The 20,823-nt window shown below is 50.8% G+C and overlaps 2 protein-coding genes across 6 annotated transcripts; both read left to right on the top strand.

Moving 5' to 3' along the window:
• Positions 1–383: 383 nt before the first annotated feature.
• arfgef3 (ARFGEF family member 3) lies at positions 384–14,037 on the top strand. Of its 5 annotated transcripts, none has more exons than XM_058064539.1 (41): positions 384–635; positions 1,406–1,457; positions 1,611–1,692; positions 1,764–1,901; positions 1,974–2,042; positions 2,172–2,288; positions 2,389–2,434; positions 2,522–2,606; positions 2,691–2,795; positions 2,882–2,994; positions 3,079–3,326; positions 3,417–3,529; positions 3,708–3,840; positions 3,902–4,416; positions 4,483–4,835; positions 4,894–5,060; positions 5,147–5,312; positions 5,390–5,494; positions 5,559–5,759; positions 5,825–5,935; positions 6,038–6,176; positions 6,270–6,584; positions 6,866–6,999; positions 7,940–8,085; positions 8,186–8,365; positions 8,446–8,587; positions 8,660–8,785; positions 8,873–8,976; positions 9,051–9,195; positions 9,277–9,405; positions 9,479–9,655; positions 9,725–9,839; positions 9,914–10,016; positions 10,333–10,464; positions 10,548–10,678; positions 11,966–12,184; positions 12,260–12,431; positions 12,505–12,606; positions 12,667–13,034; positions 13,102–13,468; positions 13,549–14,037. In XM_058064539.1, the coding sequence occupies exons 1-41, from the start codon at positions 551–553 to the stop codon at positions 13,738–13,740; spliced, it is 6,642 nt and encodes a 2,213-aa protein (XP_057920522.1). In that variant the 5' UTR covers positions 384–550; the 3' UTR covers positions 13,741–14,037. The 5 variants fall into 5 exon arrangements, with proteins under 5 accessions (XP_057920522.1, XP_057920521.1, XP_057920519.1 ...); XM_058064538.1 differs by having other exon boundaries at positions 1,761–1,901; positions 2,694–2,795; XM_058064536.1 differs by having other exon boundaries at positions 1,761–1,901; positions 13,549–14,036.
• Positions 14,038–18,864: 4,827 nt separating this feature from the next.
• On the top strand, positions 18,865–20,702 carry LOC131108473 (cytochrome c oxidase assembly protein COX20, mitochondrial). The gene is made up of 4 exons (XM_058059443.1): positions 18,865–19,176; positions 19,964–20,078; positions 20,193–20,256; positions 20,385–20,702. The coding sequence occupies exons 1-4, from the start codon at positions 19,144–19,146 to the stop codon at positions 20,527–20,529; spliced, it is 357 nt and encodes a 118-aa protein (XP_057915426.1). The 5' UTR covers positions 18,865–19,143; the 3' UTR covers positions 20,530–20,702.
• Positions 20,703–20,823: the final 121 nt, after the last annotated feature.

Raw genomic sequence — 20,823 nt, 5'->3', positions numbered from 1 at the left:
TGCTTGAAAGCGGCAAGTCCAACTGTCAATCATCATGCCCGCAGGTGCTCAGTGCAACAGCGGCACTAAGTGGCTACTGTGCGCATTGCGATACCTGATTCCTAATACCGTACTTACTGCTTCCATCATGAAGTGAAATAACGTGTGACGTCACGAAACAAAATGTAATACCGCACCGTTTAGTGAATGTGAGTGCTAATGTACAGATGCTAATGTACAGAATTGGTCGGAGGCTGGTGTTTTATCGTTTTAAAGAAAATGTACTTTCAACGTCACCATTTAGCGTTGTGAATACGACTTTTACTGTGAAAGTTCTGTTCAAACAGGAAGTCACGCTTTAAGTCGTCTCTGCTGTCGGCGTGGGCGTGTTTTTCTAGCGATTGACAAGCACTTCCTGGTTTGCAGCTTCCGTGACGTCAGCGACTGTGTGAATCATCCTTCATTGCTCCTGAGGGGGGCCAGGATGCTGACAGCGGACCTCAGCACGGCCAACGAGCACCCAGCGACCTCCGTGTGACCCCCACATACTCAGCCCCGGTGAGCTGCCATCATGGAGGATATTCTGCGGAAGCTCCACAAAGAAGCAGCCGGACATAAGCACAAAAACCTCCGTGACGCCTGCTTGCTAGCCTACGGTAGGTAGGCTAACACCCGGACTCTGTGTATATGTGGGAGCTGTGCAGGGGGCGGGGTGAGGATGGGGGAGGCTTGGTGGTTATCCACCTGCTGCTCTTTAGGAAGGTGGTGGTGGGCGTGTGTATCAATATTTGTATTGTGTGATTTTTTTTATTAATATTGGATAAAATGGTAGATATACATTCATAGGTGACCTTTACATTCTGTTGCTAGAATACCTCTTTATTTGCTTTTTCCTTCACGTCAGTGTTAACTAGCTAACTGGCTAACGTCACTAACCTGAAATTCTTCATGTCATTTATATCGTTTATTTAGTCATACCTTCCTCCTGTGGAATCTGATTCACACAGTTTGCTTTCATAATGGATTGTTATTCATATTTCAAAAGAAATGTCACTCATAAGCAGATATCACAGTGTTATAATTAGGGACGTTAATCTCTTTGTGGGAGACGCTATACTTTCCCAAAGTGGGGTACGCCAATTGTCACGGGTACGTGAATAAAAATCAACAATTAGAGCCTAGCATTAACAATTACAATTGCGCCTGAACGCCTTCTGGAGCGAGGAGACCGCTGCAGGAAGTAGACACCATGAAGGTGTTCGTTCCTCAGTGTGCATCAGGTGGTGCACACTTACATCAGGTGGTGGGCACTTACATCAGGTGATGCACACTTACACCAGGTGAAGCACACTTACATCAGATGGTGCACACCAGAGCACAGCACTGAGCTGGGAGGAACATGAATAACATCATTTGTTTTCTTCAGAAACTCTGGAGTCCCAGCATGCATCAGCCAAGCTATCCCCAGCTGACCTGCGGTAAGACGGGGTTCTGGAACATTCCATCATTCTGTGGTGTGTCTGAGTGTAACATGAGCCTTCCAACATGAATAAGTGATGAAGGATGAATGACAATGATGTCATAAGAGTATATTATGGGTAAGACATGGAGTTGTTTGTGTTTGTCTGCAGGGGGCGCTGTCTGCTGCCCCTTCAGATGGCGCTGGAGTCCAAAAACGTCAAACTGGGTCAGACGGCACTGAGCGGCATGCAGGTGCGTAGCTCCGCCCTCAGCTCTGATTGGATAGCATGCTCTGTTTGACGTCTCCACGTCTCCATTAGAAGCTCCTGTGTGAGGACCGTTTTGTGGGCGGAATCAGCAAGGAGGCGGAGCCGATAGAGAAGCAGCTGCTAAGTCAGATGCTGGAAGCGGTCAGAGTGACGCCCTCGCTGCATGAGGACCTGCAGGTGGAGGTGATGAAGGTAAGAAGCTTCACGGCAAGGACCATCTCATCTCATGGCGTCCTCCATGATGTTGTCTTGGTGCCCCTGCAGGTCCTCCTCTGTATCACATACTCGCCAAATTTTGACATCAACGGAGACTCCATCCTACGTATCGCTCAGGTAACTAGATACCTAGTCATCTTTGATGACATTAGCTGCTGCACCTTTCATCATGGATACCGATAACTATGATGTTGCCATGGAAACCCTATCACCAAGCGGCTGTGACTGTATTGTGTGTGTGTGTAGGTGTGCATGGAGACATATGCGTGCAGCTGTCACCAGCGGAGCATCAACACGGCGGTGCGAGCCACGCTCAGTCAGATTTTGGGAGATTTGACACTGCAGCTGCGACACAGACAGGAGGTCACATGATCACACACATAGAAACACTGCCTGTGATGAGTTCAATAGATGACATGTTTACATGCATGTTGCATGATGATGATGGTGTTGTCCTCCACAGGAAGCGGAAGGAGAGGAGCCGGCTGCCCTCCCTCTGCAGAGAAGAGGTACACCCCTCCTCGGCCCCGAAGTGGTACGGTGCACACTTTGTTGTGGACGTTTTGACTTACAACACGTGTGTGTTTGGCGTGCAGAAGTGTCACCCACCAGCCAGGCGCTGTGTGAAGACGTGGTCATGGTCCTGACATGTTTCTGTGACAAACTGGAGTCGGTGGACTGGTAAGTGGCCAGGTACTCGTTTCCTGTTTCTTTTACATGTGTCATGTGATGCGCTGATGATGTCACACCACTGTCCTCCTCCAGTAGCAACCAGCTGCTGCAGCTGCTCTACCTGGAGAGCATCCTGTCCATGCTCAGTAGCTGCCCCCCCACTATGCACCTGTCCAGAGGCTTCACCGACCTCGTATGGTACGCACGCAGTACGGGCAGCCATTACTTCCGAGAATCTGCGTCATAGTGTAATAATACATTTGTCGATGTCATCGTTCTCCTAGGAAGCAGCTGTGTCCGTCCCTTGTGGCCATCATGGGAAACCCAGTCAGCGACAAAACCATCACCTCCCACCACGGCCACGTGGGGGCGCCAGAGGCCGAAAGACTGAGCCTGGGTAAGTTCTCATGCTGTGTTGTTCGGAATAATGGAGAACGTTGCGTCCTGACAATGACGACATGTATGTGTGTTTTCCCTCCAGGACCGAGTCTGGACTTGGAGACTACCGTCGGAGCGGTGTCGGATCAAGGCAGAGGGTCGGGCTGTTCATCCAGCGCCCCCGCCAGGATCGCGGCGGTGGTGCGCACCGTGTGCTATGTGGCGGCCGAGCTTGTGCGTCTGGTGAGCTGCGTGGAGTCCATGAAGCCGGTGCTGCAGTCCCTCTACCACAGAATCCTCCTCTATCCGCCTCCTCAGCACCGCACCGAGGCCATACGCATCATGAAGGAGGTGGGGGGGGGGGGGGGGGGGCGGAGCCGTTGATGCTCGTTGTGTCAGCCGGTAGGAACGTTCGAATCAGCATTGATGTTTGTGTTTCAGATCCTGGGAAGCCCACAGAGATTGTTCGACCTGGCTGGGCCGTGCGTGGCCGAGCCTGAGAGCAGGAAGCGCTCCTTCTCCAAGAGGAAGTCTCACCTGGACCTGCTGCGGCTGTCTGTACCTCCTTGACGTTTCGTCTTTTTGTTCTTTAGTCTGCTTCTTGTAAACTTGTAGCTTGAAAATGGTAATAGATAAATGAGAAAAATCATCAGTATGACCCAAAGTATAATTGTACCTCCTGTCTTAAATATTGACGTGATCATAACCATCATGATTTGTGTGTTGTCTCAGGGTAATGGATGGCATGACAGAGGCATGTGTAAAGGGGGGCATCGAAGCCTGTTTCTGGTCGGTGTCCTGTACGTGTGCTCTACTGAAAGCGTTGGAGGACCTGTCACGGGGACGGGGCCTCACACCCGAGCAGGTAGGCCATACCATGTGACCCCATTGCTGCAGCAGAGACGACCACAGTCGCATCTCCGCAGGCCTGCCTCATCCTGCGGCGCGCGGACGAGCTGAAAGACGGGACGGAGTCGACGCGCGAGTCCATGGAAGTCAACGAGGCAGACTTCCTGTGGCAGAGGCATCTCCTGTCTGAGGGAGCGCCCTGGGACGCCTCCGCCAACATGGCTGCCGCAGTTGAGCGCAGCCCCGATATTAGCATTAGCATCACCACAGACACGGGCCACACCACTTTGGACTTTGAGGCTGGACTGCCGCACCTGAGCCAAGCCCCTCCCGAAGAGCACGACCTCTCGTCGCCCTCTGGTGGTGACCTGGAGTACGGCAAGCTGGAAACAGAGAAGGGCATCCAGTTGGGAGGAGATGGGAAGGAGTTGGACGGCAGGGGCGGGGCACAAAGAGGAGGGGCGGTTCCTCCTGATGTGGTCCAGAGAAGCCACGCTCTCGTCTACCCTGACATCACCAACTTCCTGTCTGTGGAGTCCAGGACCAGGGCTCACCATGGAGGAGGCTCGCGTTACAGTGAGAGCAACTTCAGGTGTGTGTGCACACGCGTATGTGTTTAGTGTTTAAAAGTGTCATACACGTGTGTTTATGTTGGCAGTGTGGAGGAGCAGGACTTGTCTCGGACCGAGCTCGACTCATGCGACCAGTACTCGATGGCGGCCGAGAAAGACTCGGGTCGTTCTGATGTATCAGACATGGGTTCTGACAACGTGTCACTGGCCGACGAGGACGAGCACACTCCTCGGGAGTTTTTGGGTCAGCGTTCTCTGCGCACGGCTGCACTCTCGCTCAAGCTGCTCCACAACCAGGAGGCGGACCAACACAGTGCTCGGCTTTTTGTTCAGTCGCTGGCGGCGCTGCTGCCTCGCCTCCTGGCATTGGGCACCGCCACTGAAGTGGACCAGACGCTTCAGAATTTCTCCCACACGTTCTGCTCCGGACTGCAGGCCGGTTAGTGCATGTGCACGTGCACGGCTGACGACCAGAATAATGAGTGTGCACGTTGCAGGTGGCATCCCCTCACCGGGAGTGGAGGCGGGGCTAATGCTGAGCTGTCAGTCACTGATGAATGCGGACGGAATCTACCTGCTGTCCTTCTACGCTCTGCTGTTCAACCTTAAACTCTGCAAGTGCAACTTCTACCACCGGAGGGCGCTCCCTCCCGCCCTCGGCCTGGTGAGGGGCCACCAAGCACACCAAGCAGCTGCTGTGTGTGTGTGTGGCATGCTCATGTGACCATGCTTATTTCCTGTTTGCTGTAGAAGGAGTTTGTGCGCATGATCCAGAGCAGCGGCGTGATGGTGGTCCTGTCTCAGGCCTGGATCGAGGAGGTGTACCACCAGGTTTTGGAGAGAGACCTCCTGGGACAGGCGCGCTACTGGGGTGCACAGGAGGAATGCACGCAGCCGCTCATCACCATGCTGAGTGGTACCGCCACACACACACACACACACACACAAATGTAATGGAAGGCAATTGCAATGAAAACATGCTCCTCCCCTCAGACATTGATGGTCTGGGGAGCAGTGTGATTGGTGGTCAGCTGATCAGGATGTCCAGCCAATCAGCCCTCTCCTGCGACGCAGCACCTGCCGACACTGTCACGGCGGGTAGGTGGCTCACTTGATTGACTGGGCAGGGCGGTTGGCATGGTAACACTCTCCACCATTCCAGGAGGCGCCGTCTTCTCCCGCTTCATCCTGTCTGGGGTGTGGAAGAACCTGATGGACGTGCTGTCCACGCCGCTGACGGGCCGCATGGCGGGCAGCTCCAAGGGCCTGGCGTTCGTACGGGAGCAGAGCCAAAGGGAGCGAGATGCCATTTGTCTCAGTTTGGATGGCCTACGCAAGGCTGCCGCACTTAGCTGCGTCCTCGGTAGGTCACACCCAAACAACGGCATCGTTGTGTGATCATGTGATCACAATTGTGTGTGTCTTCAGGTGTGGCTGCAAACTGCGCGTCCGCCTTGGCCCAAATGGCCGCCGCTTCCTGCGTGCAGGAGGAGCATGAGGTGAGGGAGGGAGCAGAGGTGGGAGACGCCATCACGCAAGGTGGGGACATCACTCAGGACGGATCTTTAGTGGCTGACGTGCAACCTGCAACCACCTGATTTGTGTGTGTGTGTGTGTGTGTGTGTGTGTGCGTGTGTGCAGTGAAGCAGCGTCTGGAGCAGATGGCGCGTCCTCAAGGTGTTCGCTTGCACACTGCGCACGTCCTGTGCATGGATGCCATCTTGAACGTGGGTTTGGAGATGGGCAGTCACAACCACGACTGTTGGCCGCACGTCTTCAGGTGTGTGCACGTGACGCCGCAGCACAATAACATGCCGCACGCGCACACGTGTGTTTTGGCTCCCCATGATGTGACCCTGCAAATGTCCCTCAGGGTGACGGAGTACATCAGCTCTCTGGAGCACAGTCACTTCAGCGACGCCTCCTCTCAGTCGCCATCGCTGCCCACCCTCGCCCAGCGCAGTCAGCAGGCGGCCCCCACGGACGGCATCCTGGAGCCCACCTACGAGCCCCAAGATGAAGCATTGGAGTCTGGCTCCTGTCCGCCAGTCATGAGGCCGCCGACCATCCAGGAGCTGCTCGGTGACGGCGGGAGAGGAGGGCGGGGTCTGGACCTGAAAGGTGGCAGTCTGATGACGGGACCTGGTGCCGCCAAGGCGGTTTGTACGCTGTCAACGCAGACGGACAGGTGGGACCGAGGAAGAGCAAAAACTAAATCATAACAACTGCTGCTCCACAGCCTTCAGGTGGCAGCATGGCTGCAGACTGTATTTAGAAAACAACACACACACACACACACATGCAGGATCATGTTGTTATATAAGCTGCTTTTAGGAGTCATTCCAAACATTCCTAAATCTGTCTGATCTTTGCAGCAGATGGACCAAACACATGTCCGACAGCATACACACACTTATCCTTGTCAAAGTCACAGAGTCAATAAAATGTGTGTGTGTGTGTGTGTTGCAGGTTGTTTGAGGAAGCTGCCACCAAACTGAACCTGATGGCTCTGGTGGGCTTCCTGCAGCAGCTGCGAAAGGCATCCCAGTCTCAGTTGTTTGATTCCGTCACAGAAACCGGCGACTATTCACTGGCCATGCCTGGTATACACACACACACACACACACACATGCTTTCTTCATTGTTGATTTGCACTCACAAGGTGGTCACACATGATGCCTTCAAGGAAAAGTGCCCAAAATGTAAAAAAAAAAGTACAGTGTTCCTGTGTGGCCCATTTAGTTTGTTTTTGATTGGCCCTTAGGATATCTTGACTAAAATTAATGAATTATTAATTACTGTATATATTACGGACGGCACGGTGGGCGAGTGGCTAGTGCGCAGACCTCACTGCTAGGACACCAGGGTTCAATTCCACCCTCGGCCATCTCTGTGTGGAGTTTGCATGTTCTCCCCGTGCATGCGTGGGTTTTCTCCGGGTACTCCGGTTTCCTCCCACATTCCAAAAACATGCTAGGTTAATTGGCCACTCCAAATTGTCCATAGGTATGAATGTGAGTGTGAATGGTTGTTTGTCTATGTGTGCCCTGTGATTGGCTGGCCACCAGTCCAGGGTGTACGATGCCTCTTGCCCGAAGACAGCTGGGATAGGCTCCAGCAACCCCCGCGACCCTTGTGAGGAAAAGTGGCAGAAAATGAATGAATGAATGCATATATAACACTAATGTGCTCTGTAAAGCAAAGATATGATGTTTTGTTTCAATAATTGAGCATGTATTTACTTACACCCATTTGTTGGGACAAAACAATGAAATGGGAGAAAAGAATGTTTGGGAGAACAGAATACCACAAGCTACCCAGCATGCCTTGTAGTAGGGATATTTATTTGTATGCCCTCATGGTGCTCTAGTTGTTGTGTTGTGGATTGTTTTGTTTTTTTTTAACCTACAGTTTGGATCCGACACATCCGCATGCCACAACAGCAAAACATGTAGCGGGCCACAGTTTGCCCACCGTGCTCATTGTGATTATTTCATTGCGTGTAAGCTGACTATTATGACTATTCCTATTATTGTTATGCAGGAGAAGCAAAGTCCATATTGGAATGCCACAGCGCCCTCCATCTTTTCCGTCTTGGGGAAGCCATGCTGCGTATCGTTCGGAACAAGAATCGGCCGCTGCTGCACATGATGAGGGCCTGGAGTGTGGTGGCGCCACACCTGGTGGAGGTAGGGAACAACAGCAGTGGGCCCCTATTGCTGCCGTGGTAACGGGTTGGTGCTGATTGGGAACATTGACAGGTGAATGTGTGTGTTTGTCTCACTGCAGGCAGCTTGTCACAAAGAGCGCCACGTTTCCCAGAAGGCCGTCTCCTTCATCCATGACGTCCTGACCGAGGTTCTGACCAGCTGGGTGGAGCCCCCGCATTTCCACTTTAACGAAGCGCTCTTCCGGCCCTTTGAGCACATCATGCAGTTGGAGCTGTGCGACGAGGACGTCCAAGACCAGGTGACCCCTTTGCTTGCAGGCTACTTAGCAACAAGTACAGAAAAGGTAAAGCGGTCATGCTTGTGGGCAACTCGGTACAGGTGGTGACGTCCATCGGCGAGCTGGTGGAGATGTGTTCTCCTCACATCTTGTCAGGATGGCGGCCTCTCTTCAGTGCTCTGAGGACCGTGCACGGCAGCAAGGTGGACGCCAAAGACTACCTGCTCGGAGATTATTCTGTGGGTGGGTGTGACATGGTGAGCAGTCCTTTTGGGAGCACTCTTGGCGTCAACTAGACTTCTTCGGTCGTCGCAGGCGTCAAGTGTCAGGCGCCCGTCTTTGACGTCTTTGAGGCGTTCATCAGCACGGACAACATCCAGGTGTTTGCCAACGCAGCCACAGATTACATCATGTGCCTTATGAAGTTCGTCAAAGGCTTAGGTCAGTGCTCTTGGTGCAGCATGGAGGGTGCATGTTGTGACAGCATGTGACAGGAAGTCTTAACGAGACCTCTCGCTGACCTTGTAGGCGAGGTGGACTACAGGGAGATCGGCGACTGCGTCCTGACGTCCTCTGCCAGCTCGACCGACCTCTGCCTGCCAGCGCTGGACTACCTGCACAGATGTTCTCAGGTGCAACTTCCTGTTTTTGGCTGCCAGCTTCCTCGACATTGGTCACATGACACCCGTGCTGCTCTTCCTCACAGCTGCTTGCCAATATCTACAAGATGCCATCCAAGCCCGTCTTCCTGGGGGCGCGGCTAGCCAGCCTGCCGTCCAGGACACACGAGCGCTCGGTGAGCAGCGAGGACGGAATGGACGGCGTCCTGCAGGAGTTTGACGACGACACGGGTGGGGACAGCGTTCTCTCCGGCTGCGGTGAGTCTTCCTCGCGCCGCTTTTGATGAGTGACGGCTCCGTGGCGTCCCACAGGTCTGATCCAAGTGTGGATCCTGTTGCTGGAGCAGCTGACAGCGTCGGTCTCAAACTGTCCTCGCCAACACCAGCCGCCCACCCTGGAAATGCTCTTCCTGCTGCTGAGGGAGGTGGCTGCCGTGCCAGGTTACCTTTTTTCCCGCCACCTGCTGTAACTTTCCATCCGCAAACACAGAATGGCTCAAGTCCCTCTCCGCAGGTCCGGGCTTCGCCATCTTCGCAGTGGTTCAGCTGCTGCTTCCTGTGATGTCACTGTGGCTGCAGCGTAGCCACGGCGACTATGCCTACTGGGACGTGGCGGCAGCTAACTTCAAACATGCCATCGGCTTGTGCTGCGAGCTGGTGGTGGAGCACGTCAACACTTTCATACACACAGGTGACGAACCTCACCTATCGTTTTTACATGGCCTCGTCCCAGCCTGAATGACTCTTGTGTGTGTATCAGATGTAGGCTGTGAGTCTCTCATCAACGTGATGCTGAAGGACGTCTTCAAGCTGCTGGTGGCTTGTGTGTCTCAAGCGGCAGAAAGCATCTCCAGAGTGGGCTGCTCCTGCATCAGGTGACGCACTGTGACTGTTTCCTGTGTATGTGCGTGTCCGTGCGCGTGTGTGCTAACATGTATTGTGGCTGTAGGTACGTGCTGGTGACAGTGGGTCCAGTCTTCACAGAGGAAATGTGGAGGTTGGCCTGCTGCGCCCTGCAGGAAGCCTTCTCTGCTACCTTAGAACCTGTCAAGGTACACACACACACACACACACACATCAGTGAAGAGGCACTGTGCATTATGGGTAGTTGAGTTTAACGCTGAACACTAAGCTGTCGAGCTGTATGTGACACTGCAAATGTAAAAGAGTTAAGCAGCTTTACAGCTTACACGCACATCTGTGTGCAACAAGGTCAATGTCCTCACATGTACACACACACACACACACACACACGCACAAAGGTCACCTTGCATGGGAGCTGTTATGAAGAACATCCAGGTAGGTAACATAAGGAGAGGTTCTACGTTCAAGACACTGTCGCTACATGATTGTCTTGTGTGTCTCCAGAAACTTCTGGCGTGTTTTCGGAGCGGTTCCGACAGCTTCTGTGGCGACGCCTGTGAGGTCAAAGTGGCCGCCCCCTCATCCTTGCCATCAGCGGAGGCCGAGTACTGGAGGATCAAAGCCATGGCCCAGCAGGTCAGCCCCTCTTCCCGTCCCAAACCCTGGACCACCGAGGGTGCTCGCGACATGCACGTCTAAGTAGTCTAAACGTGTTGCAGGTCTTCATGTTGGACACTCAATGTTCTCCAAAGACGCCCAACAACAAGGATGGCTTTGAGCACGCCCAGTCGTGTGTTTTGATCATAGAGCTGCCACATGACCACCTCTCCACTGGACACCCTCAGAAGAGGTGACCTACACACTCATCACACAAACACACTTCCAGACAAAGAACATGGACACTCCACAAGGCTGCATGTCCAAGCAGGAGGTTGTCTCAGGACAAACGTAGGACACAGTAGATGATCCCTGGCTGGAATAAACTACTGCTGTCATCTCTTTAGTGCTGATGAAGACACGGAATGTACCAATGTCACTAAATGATGTCATTGTTTTTTTCATGCTGCTCACTAGGAAAGTAGGGTAAGGACCACTGTGTCACACACAGTGTGTGTGTGAGAGTTGCTGTGTGTTTGTGTTTGTGTTTTGTGTATGTGTGTGTGCGTGTGTTGAGTGTGTGTCTGTGTCTTTGAGTCAACTTGGGTCAACTTAGCCTCTATACTCTGGTTCTCCTGATGGTAGTGAAGTAGTAGTAGTATAGTGGTAGTAGTAATGTCATGATATTAGTAGTACAGTGGTAGTAGTAATGCCATGATATCAGTATTAATGTCATGATATTAGTAGTATAGTGGCGGTAGTAGTAATGGCATGATATTAGTAGTGTAGTGGTAGTAGTAATGTCATGATATTAGTAGTATAGTGGTGGTAGTAGTATTGCCATGATATTAGGAGTATAGTGGTAGTAGTAATGTCATGATATTAGTACTATAATGGTGGAAGTAGTAATGTTATGATATTAGTAGTAGTATAGTGGTGTAGTAATGTCATGATATTAGTAGTATAGTGGGGGTAGTAATGCCATAATAGTAGTATAATGGTAGTAGTAATGCCATGATATTAGTAGTACAGTGGTAGTAGTAATGTCATGATATTAGTACTATTATGGTGGTAGTAGTAATGTCATGATGTTATACTATAATGGTGGTAGTAGTAATGTCATGATATTAGTAGTATAGTGGTGGTAGTAGTATTGTCATGATATTAGTAGTATAGTGGTAGTAGTAATGTCATGATATTAGTACTATAATGGTGGTAGTAGTAATGTCATGATATTAGTAGTGTAGTGGCAGTAGTAATGCCATGATATTAGTCGTGTAGTGGTAGTAGTAATGCCATGATATTAGTAGTGTAGTGGTAGTAGTAATGCCATGATATTAGTAGTGTAGTGGTAGCAGTAATGTCATGATATTAGTAGTATAGTGGTAGTAGTAATTTTTAAAAGGTAGATATTTCAAAGGTGTACCATATCGGTACCATATCAGTCTTACTCCCGAGAACCAGAAAGATCTTTAACACAATGTACGACTATTACTATTCTCCTCAAGTAGTACTTCAGGTGTTGTTTGTGTTGCTGCAGGATTCCCTTTAGGACCATCGTGGTCAGCCTGCTGTCCCATCAGGTCCTGCTCCAAAACCTTTCCGACATCCTGCTGGAGGAGTTCCTCAAGCAGCCTGAAGGGCACGAGAGGGCCACGCCCGTCACCCCTGACCCCGGACGGCCCACGGCAGGCTTCTTGCGCTACGTGTCCATGACCAACCTGTGCATCATCCTGGACCTGCTTCTGGACTCGTACAAGTGAGTGTGACACCCGTGCCCGCTTGGCATGGCACGGCACGGCAGCCGCTTCAGCGTGTGCATCTGGTCCCGCAGGACGGCGCGCGATTTTGACACGCGCCCGGGCCTCAAGTACCTGCTGATGAAGGTGTCAGGCGTGTGCGGCGCGGCCAACCTCTACCGCCAGTCAGCCATGAGCTTCAACCTTTACGTGCAGACGCTGCTGAGCGCCATCTTGAGCCAGGCGGACGCCATGACGGCCCAGCAGGTATGGGGGTAGTTAGTCCCGCCTCCACTGCATCTCATAGATATCGATATCTCACTTTCGCTTTTCACGTCAGGTGAAGAGGATGCTGTACGAGGAAGAGGAGGGAAGCTCTGACTCATCTCGTCCTGGCTCAGCTTCCTCGGAAGACGAAGACATTTTTGAAGAGACGGCACAGGTGACATGCTAACACAAAGCTATGCTAACACACACACTGATGTATATGTGACTCCCTCAGGTGAGTCCCCCACGCGGCCGTGACCAGCGCCACCAGTGGCGAGCCGCCATGACGTCCCTGAGCGTGGCGCCGGGGGGCGGGGCTGACTGGGCATGGCTGGTGAGGCGTCTCCACAAGCTGTGCGTGGACTTGTGCAGCAGCTACATCCAAATGCACCGTGACCTGGAGAGCGCGCTGGAGGACACGCCCCCGCCGCAGCTGCCTCGGGGAGCGGGTCACGCCTTCTTCCTGCCGCTCTTCCAGTCTGAGGCGTCCACCCCCACGTCGGCGAGGGAAACACCTTCCGAGGAAGGCGGTTTCAGGAGTCAGACAGCGGAGACGAGTACGGCATCGCCGGGAGACACGCCCACACAGAGTCCAGAATACAGGTGAGATGTGGTGTCGTGTGAGCGTCTTTCCGTGTGAGCGTCTCACCTGCTTCCTGTCTGTCTGCAGCTGCACAGGAAGTCTGCCCCAGAGCTTCTTCAGCGGGCGCGACGCGTCATGGGGCCGGAGAAAGGAATGGTGGGAAAGTGCGGGGAGCAAACTGTACTCCATGGCGGCGGACAGGAGCTTCGGGAAGCTGGTGAGCGACTACAAGCGCAGGAAGCAGCAGAACCTCCTCCACCGCACCACCAGGGAGAGGAGGTGCCCTACGGAGCCCCCCCAGAGGCCCCAGCAGCTGGTGGACCAACAGGGACCCCCTTTGAGGCACTCTGTCAGTGCGGGACCAGAAGTCCTGAGGCAAGAAACCCGCTCCCGTTCCGGCTCCACCTTCAGCTCTCACAGCGTGTCTCTGAGGGACGCCGAGGCCCAGATCCAGGTAAAAGTCACCTTGTTGTCAAGGCAACTGTCTTTATTCACTGGGAAATAAATCTGTGCCTCCGTGTCCCACACTGGCAGGCATGGACCAACATGGTGTTGACCGTCCTCAATCAGGTCCTCCTTCTGTCCGACTCGTCCTTTCTGGCGCTCCAGCCGGCGCTCTACCCCAGCCTAAGCCAGCTGGCGTGTCACGTGACCGACGCCCGCGTACGCCAAGCGCTGCGTGAGTGGCTGGGGCGCGTGGGAAGACTCTACGACATCGTCGCCTGAACGGTGAGCCCAACTCGCTCCCGCCACGTTGTACGCTTTAGCTTCCTGAAAAGACAGCCGGGATGGTCAAAGACGATGATGATGATGATGTCATACGCTATGTGAATATTATTTATCATTTCCTGTATTTCTTGTCTTATTGGACTTCAGTGATTGTCTACGTTATTAAATGTCGTGATGAACAGCAGATTCACTCACTCACACGTTCATTCAGTACAGCTCAGACTGTATTGAGGGCAGACGGGGGGGCGGAGCCTGAAAAGGTGGAGTTCATCATGTCTGGCTTCAATGATTGATGCAGCGAACGTCATGGAACATTCGACCTGCTAGGTTAGGGTCAGAGTCAGGGTTAGGGTCAGGGTCAGGGTCAGGGTCAGGGTCAGGGTCTGACTTCAATGCTGGATGTAGCGAATGTTATGGAACATTCGAGCTGCTGGGTCGGGGTTAGGGTTAGGGTCAGGGTCAGGGTCTGACTTCAGTGCTGGATGTAGCGAACGTCATGGAACATTCGAGCTGCTAGTTTAGGGTCAGTGTCGGGGTCAGGGTTAGGGTCAGGGTCTGACTTCAATGCTGGATGTAGCGAATGTTATGGAACATTCAAGCTCCTAGGTTAGGGTCAGGGTTAGGCTTAGGATCAGGGTCAGGCTTAGGGTCAGGGTTTGACTTCAATGCTGGATGTAGCGAATGTTATGGAACATTCGAGCTGCTGGGTCGGGGTCGGGGTTAGGGTTAGGGTCAGGGTCTGACTTCAATGCTGGATGTAGCGAATGTTATGGAACATTCAAGCTCCTAGGTTAGGGTCAGGGTTAGGCTTAGGATCAGGGTCAGGCTTAGGGTCAGGGTTTGACTTCAATGCTGGATGTAGCGAATGTTATGGAACATTCGAGCTGCTGGGTCGGGGTCGGGGTTAGGGTTAGGGTCAGGGTCTGACTTCAATGCTGGATGTAGCGAATGTTATGGAACATTCAAGCTCCTAGGTTAGGTTCAGGGTTAGGCTTAGGATCAGGGTCAGGCTTAGGGTCAGGGTTTGACTTCAATGCTGGATGTAGCGAATGTTATGGAACATTCAAGCTCCTAGGTTAGGGTCAGGGTTAGGGTTAGGCTTAGGGTCAGGGTCAGGCTTAGGGTCAGGGTCTGACTTCAATGCTGGATGTAGCGAATGTTATGGAACATTCAAGCTACTAGGTTAGGGTCAGGGTTAGGCTTAGGGTCAGGGTCAGGGTTCGAATTAGGGTCAGGGTTAGGGTCAGGGTCTGACTTCAATGCTGGATGTAGGGAACGTCATGGAACATTCGAGCTGCTAGGTTAGGGTCTAGGTCAGGGTCAGGGTCTGACTTCAATGCTGGATGTAGCGAACGTTATGGAACATTCGAGCTGCTAGGTTAGGGTCGGGGTCAGGGTCCAGGTTACGGTTAGGGTTAGGGTTAGGGTTAGGGTCAGGGTCTGACTTCAATGCTGGATGTAGAAAATGTTATGGAACATTTGAGCTGCTAATGCTGAAGCTAACAGCACGCCTGTGAAAGTGTGATGTTGGTCGGGAGGGGTCACTTAGTCCAAAGTGGTGACGTCTGCTGACACGGCGCCCCGCATTCCTGCTGGTGCGGCAGGAAGTAGGCCACCGTTGAGCTGTCAGTTTTGTGTGGAGCAGATGTGCGGGCACGCACAGAGGATTTACGGGTGTTGAGTGTCCACTGCAGTGTGTCATGGTGTCATGAAGCTTTGTGTGCTTTCAGCACAATGTTCACTTGACTATTAGGATTAGAGATTTACACACCAGTGGATCATCCCAAACGTAAGCAGCTTTGATGCTCCCCAATATTTTGGCGTGAACGTCACTTTAAGCCGCACATGATTTTGTGGCCGCTTCTGGAGCAGACGAAGCCGCCTGGTGATTAAACAGGACGCGAGCCCAAGACGTTTTAATAAAGTTTGGAGTGGGGGGGGGGGGGGGGGGGGGCAGCAAATTATTATTATTATTATTATTATTATTATTATTATTATTATTATTATTATTATTATTATTATTATTATTATTATTATTATTATTATTATTGATCTACATTCTACCATCAAAGACACTGGTTCAATAATAATAATAATCAAATGTGAGCATGTCCTCATGGCTGCTCATTGGTCCTCATTGCAGCACTAAGTACAAAAACACGCACCCCCTCCTCCTATCGGGACCAGTGATCCTGACCCCGCCCCTCCCCTTCATGTTGGTGCAGATGATGTGCTGACAGCTGTTAGTGTTCCTAGGTCGCAGATTCGCAGATTGGTTGTTTTTGAGTCTTCTTGCCCATCTGAGCACGCTCAGTGCCTGAAGCTCCTGGCGTGTCCACCCCCCTATCCACTCCATTTGGCCTCCCACCATGCGGACTCTGCTGGAGAGCAGCTGGACCAAGTTTGGACCAGCAGGTCGAGACTCACTGGACTGGTGGACTGGGGCGTCTGCGCTACCATCCACTGACAGACAGCCTGCCGTGAGTACATGATGTACTATGTTCATGTGTGGGTCTGTATGTATGGATGTATGTACGTATATAGTAAAGGTGTGGAAAATAATCGATACATCGATGTGATCGATGCGAGTGCATCAGCTCATTCACTGCAATTGATGAGTGAAATCTAGATTAATCTCGATGTGTTTGTGGGTATTGGTAAATTTGATGCAAGCGCCATTTTATTAATGTTCAACTTCACCCCATATGCTGTTCCCCAGGCACAATGAATGCACCATCATTATTTGGCCTTTTGTATTGAATACGGACATTCCTAGCAGGCAGCAGCGAGGAAGTTTCTGTATTTAACCCCCCCGCCCCCCACGTTTAAATGGTACGTTTGGAAACACTACGGATTCTCAAAAAACAGCGGAAAACTCGACAAAATGTCCGACATTTGCAAAGAATGCCGCGTTAAGAAGCCGTACAACGGCAGCACGACAAACTTGCAGACTCCCCCTTTAAAAAGGGGACAGCACAACACTGACAAGTCTACCACCGCCTCCCCGTCTAGTTCCACCGGGGAAGAACCAAGCAAATCAGGTCAGTGGATCTTCCACTGGTTTTCAAATTGTCCAGGAGCTATTTGTCCGTCCCTGCAACAAGTGAAGTTGTTTCTGTTTTAAGATGGCAAAAATGATGATCAAGAAGTGATGCATAGTACAAAAGACACAATAAATAGGCCACAATAAAAGGCCACCCTAAAATGTGCATTGTTTTTGCTTTATTGGGGGGTCTGGGGACTACGAACCAGTCAGTATCTGCTGTGACCATCATTTGCCTCATGCTGTACAACACCAGATATCAGATTGTCAATTGTGGTCTGTGGAATGTTGCACCACACCTCTTCAATGGCTGTGCGAAGTTGCTGGATATCAGTGGGAACTGGTACATGCCGTCGTATACGCCGGTCAAGTACATCCCAAACATTCTCATGGGTGACATGTCCGGTGAGTATGCTGGCCATGCTAGAACTGGGACATTTTCAGCTTCCGTGAATTGTGTACAGATCCTTGCAACATGGGGCTGTGCATTATCTACCTGAAACATGAAGTGATGTTCGTGGATGTATGGCACAACAACGGACCTCAGGAGCTCATCACGGTATATCTGGGCATTCAAAATACCATCCATAAAATGCATCTGATCCATCAGCTTATGGTGGAGACATGAACAGATCTGGTTGACATTCCTGCTGTCAGCATGCTAATTCCACGCTCCTTCAAAGACTTTTTGTGGCTTTTTGTGAGACAAAACTGCACGTTTCAGAGTGGCCTTTTATTGTGGCCAGTCAAAGGTACACCTGTGCACTGATCATGATGTCATATCTGCATCCCACACTAGTGAGGTGGGATGGATTATCTCAGCAAAGCAGAAGTGCTTACTACCACACATTTAGACAGATTGGGAACAACATTTGAAAGAAATATTGTTTGTCTGGAATGGAATTTCGATCTTTGAGTCCATCTTATGAAAAATTGGAGCAAAAACAAAAGTTTTGTTGTATACAAGTATGTTTATAAAGGTAATTCTTAACGTTCTTAACTAGTAAAGTGTATGAGTGATGACGTAAAGAGGAACTTGCTGTATTTTCCCATTGACACTTAAAGTAACATGTTGCTTGTAGTGTTTATGTCCCCCTCCCGGAAGTGGTCACGTGGAGTACTGCAATAGTCGTAGCTGTGCTTTGAGCACCCTCTGCTGGCCAACCCTCCAATGACACCACACAGCGCTCACCATCACCACGACGTGTGATTTCAGGGTCCAGGCGGAGAGGCCACCCTCAGCGCAGCATCCATCACCTTCATCGCCGTAGCATCAGCCGCCTCCATTCTTCTCTTCCTCGCCGTCATCGGCCTCGTGCTGTGGCGGCGTAGGCGGGGCTTGGTTTTTAGCGGGAAACTGGGATTGGCCAACGTGGTCGCTCTGGAGGACCTCCAGGACCCCGAGAGGAACTGCGAGCTCCTGTCGTCCCTCCGCCGAGGCCAGCAGCAGCGGCTGCCGAGCTCCGCCTCCGAACAGGACGCCTCAGACGGCGTCTTCCTCATGGTGTACCTGCCCTCGCCCTACGAGCACACGCTCAGCAGGATCGCCAGAGCCGCCAGCACCAGCAGCTCCAAGGACGGCGACCTGCTGCCCCCCAGCCCTGGGCCGGATGGAGGGGGGGTGAGGATGACCACGGGGTCAAAGATAACAGAAGTTGAGGAGGCTTTGAACCGCTGAGGGGATTCTAACCTGCGCACCTCGTGTCACATTAACGCAGTCCCGTGGGCCCGCCCCCAAAGACGACACATCATTCAATTGTTTTTGGGAGAACCTTTGAACATTTAGACACCAAATAAAACATTACCCCATAAAGGAAGAGGGTCAAATGGGCGTGTCCACTGCAGAATGAACGTCTCCAACGTCGTCATGTTATATATATTTTTTGTTGTCTTATCTTTAATAAAGTTTGAGTGAAACATTATGACGTCACTGACGTACTTGGAGTATTGGCTGAGTAAAAGAGCAATATCACAATCATAGAAAGAAACAATGTCATAATCACAGATGTGGGTCCGTCCAACATCTTGTGCTATGACGTCACACGGTGCTAGTTAAAATGATGATCATGACGTCATGTTGGTTGTCTTCTTTTGGTTATTTATAATTTTACGTACACTTCCACTAGTCATGCTGCGTTCAATTGTCATTTTAAAGACACGATAAGACTCATCCTTTCATGTAAAATTGCTACAATGAAGCGGATCCATACCGCTGCAAACAAAGGTTCCGCCTTTTGAGTTGTCGGACATTACAACACGTCGGACCAGTTGATCGCAGAGTGCCAGAATGGTGGATTTGTCCTCAGCTTTTGACCTATAAATTCATTTTAAACTGATATCTGCAAAAGTGTGTTGGAATGTCGGAGGACAAAGAGACGAACAACAAAAAGGTGAGCGATGAAAGTGACACATCTACTGACGTTAGCTTTGTGTTAGCTAGCGTCCTTGAGCGTGAAGAGATGTTGTTTTCTTTTTGACTGAGCTTTTACATATTTACACTGATTGTAGAGTATTGATATTCAACCATTCAGCAGTTCAGCAGTCGACCACTTTATCAGCGACCCAACCTACTTGTTTATTTTATTATTTTGTGTGTGCAAATAAGAGATCCCAAGAATAGTATGCGTCTTGTTATGTGAAGCGAGTTAAATAGCTAGTTTTGTAAGGCTAGCCTGCGCATGCGCACAGACGCAAAACAGTTGTCTTTCTTGGAACCTGTACAAACAGGTTTTGAGAGCTAAAATCAATTCATATGAAGAAGAAGCTTAAGTGACATGTTTTCTATTGTTTTTATTTTTGTTGTTCTGATTTTCAAGCAATATCCCTCACATATTCCTTTATTTACTTTTTCTTATCTATGTTATTGTTCTGCAGTTGCACTTTTATGTTCCTGTAATTCTGCTTATACTGTGTTATAATGTTTTGTAATTGAAGTTTGTAAATAATTACTGATGATCAGAAAAAAAAAAGTTTTGAGAGCTGAGCATATATGTCCGCCATTCATCCTGCTGAATAGAATACAATCCCATCAAACATATGAAAACGCCACACGTCCCTAATGAAGTGGCCGACAAAGAAAACAAAAACATTGTTGTTCGCGAGATCCACGAAATAATTTTTGTGTGGTGTAAAGTGGGTCCCTAAAGGTTTGTGTGTGTCTGTGTCGCACGCTTGCAGGGCTTCCGTCTGTTGGGAATTCTGGATGTGCAGAATACGCCGTGTGCTCGAGAGGCGGTTCTTCACGGAGCTGGAGGTTCTGTTGTTACCGGGCTTGGACACTTTTTGGCAACCAGTGAGTTTGCGCGTGTTACCGTCTCACGTGACCTTCCACCCCTGTTTGGAGTGGGAGCAGACACATTGGATCGATTAGTCATGTCTGGATGCTCACCTTGCTGACTGTGTGCAGGTCGTGTCAGGAGGTCGTTCGATGTCGGCATGGCGGGCTTCCTGTTGACCACCTTGGCTTCCTGGTCAGTGTAGTTTTCTCTTATCACAGATATAAACTTTGTTAAATCCAATTTACCTTTGACAAAAGCTTAAGCTAGTTAAGACACATTGCGGTTATCGTCACTTCCTGTTGAGGTATACGTGCTTGCAGGTGTTACTGTCGGATGAACAACGCCAAGCTGCGAGTACAACAGAGGATGATCCAGGACGGACTGAAGAACAAGGTGGTCTACGAAGGAACAAGTCTGGACCCTGCTGTCAGACCCGGAACAGATGCCTCGTGTGGCCCCTCGTGATCTCAGAAGAGATGGACTTGTTCATGAACACTGAGCTGCTAATCCTTGTTGCCATGGCAACATTTTGGACCCTGACTGAACGTGGAGCGTCTAAAGCTGAGCACTGATTGGACTCTGGCAGGAAGTGATATTTATGCCCATAAGAAAGGATAATAAATGTCTTTGTGGACGAAGTCTGTGCTTTTCCGACGTGCACGACATGCTGTTCATTGTGTTCTCGCATCTTTAGAAATCATTCTAGTACAAAAAGTAACAGTTTGACGTTTTAATTTACAAAATTCAGCTCACTGAACT

This window comes from Doryrhamphus excisus, chromosome 2, assembly GCF_030265055.1.
Source record: "Doryrhamphus excisus isolate RoL2022-K1 chromosome 2, RoL_Dexc_1.0, whole genome shotgun sequence".
Taxonomy (NCBI): Eukaryota; Metazoa; Chordata; class Actinopteri; order Syngnathiformes; family Syngnathidae; genus Doryrhamphus; species Doryrhamphus excisus.
Note: the sequence above shows the minus strand (reverse complement) of the source record. Positions and strands in the feature narration are given on the sequence as shown.

What these genes read in the sequence shown, in the direction of transcription:
- LOC131108473 (XM_058059443.1), top strand. Translation starts at nt 19,144, where the DNA reads ATGTCGGAGGACAAAGAGACGAACAACAAAAAG. An exon ending in AAGAGACGAACAACAAAAAG is followed by an intron (nt 19,177 to 19,963) that starts GTGAGCGATGAA and finishes GCACGCTTGCAG; the next exon opens with GGCTTCCGTCTGTTGGGAAT. An exon ending in TGGACACTTTTTGGCAACCA is followed by an intron (nt 20,079 to 20,192) that starts GTGAGTTTGCGC and finishes GACTGTGTGCAG; the next exon opens with GTCGTGTCAGGAGGTCGTTC.
- arfgef3 (XM_058064536.1), top strand. Translation starts at nt 551, where the DNA reads ATGGAGGATATTCTGCGGAAGCTCCACAAAGAAGCAGCCGGACATAAG. An exon ending in CGGCACTGAGCGGCATGCAG is followed by an intron (nt 1,693 to 1,760) that starts GTGCGTAGCTCC and finishes CGTCTCCATTAG; the next exon opens with AAGCTCCTGTGTGAGGACCG. An exon ending in ACGAGGACGTCCAAGACCAG is followed by an intron (nt 8,366 to 8,445) that starts GTGACCCCTTTG and finishes AACTCGGTACAG; the next exon opens with GTGGTGACGTCCATCGGCGA.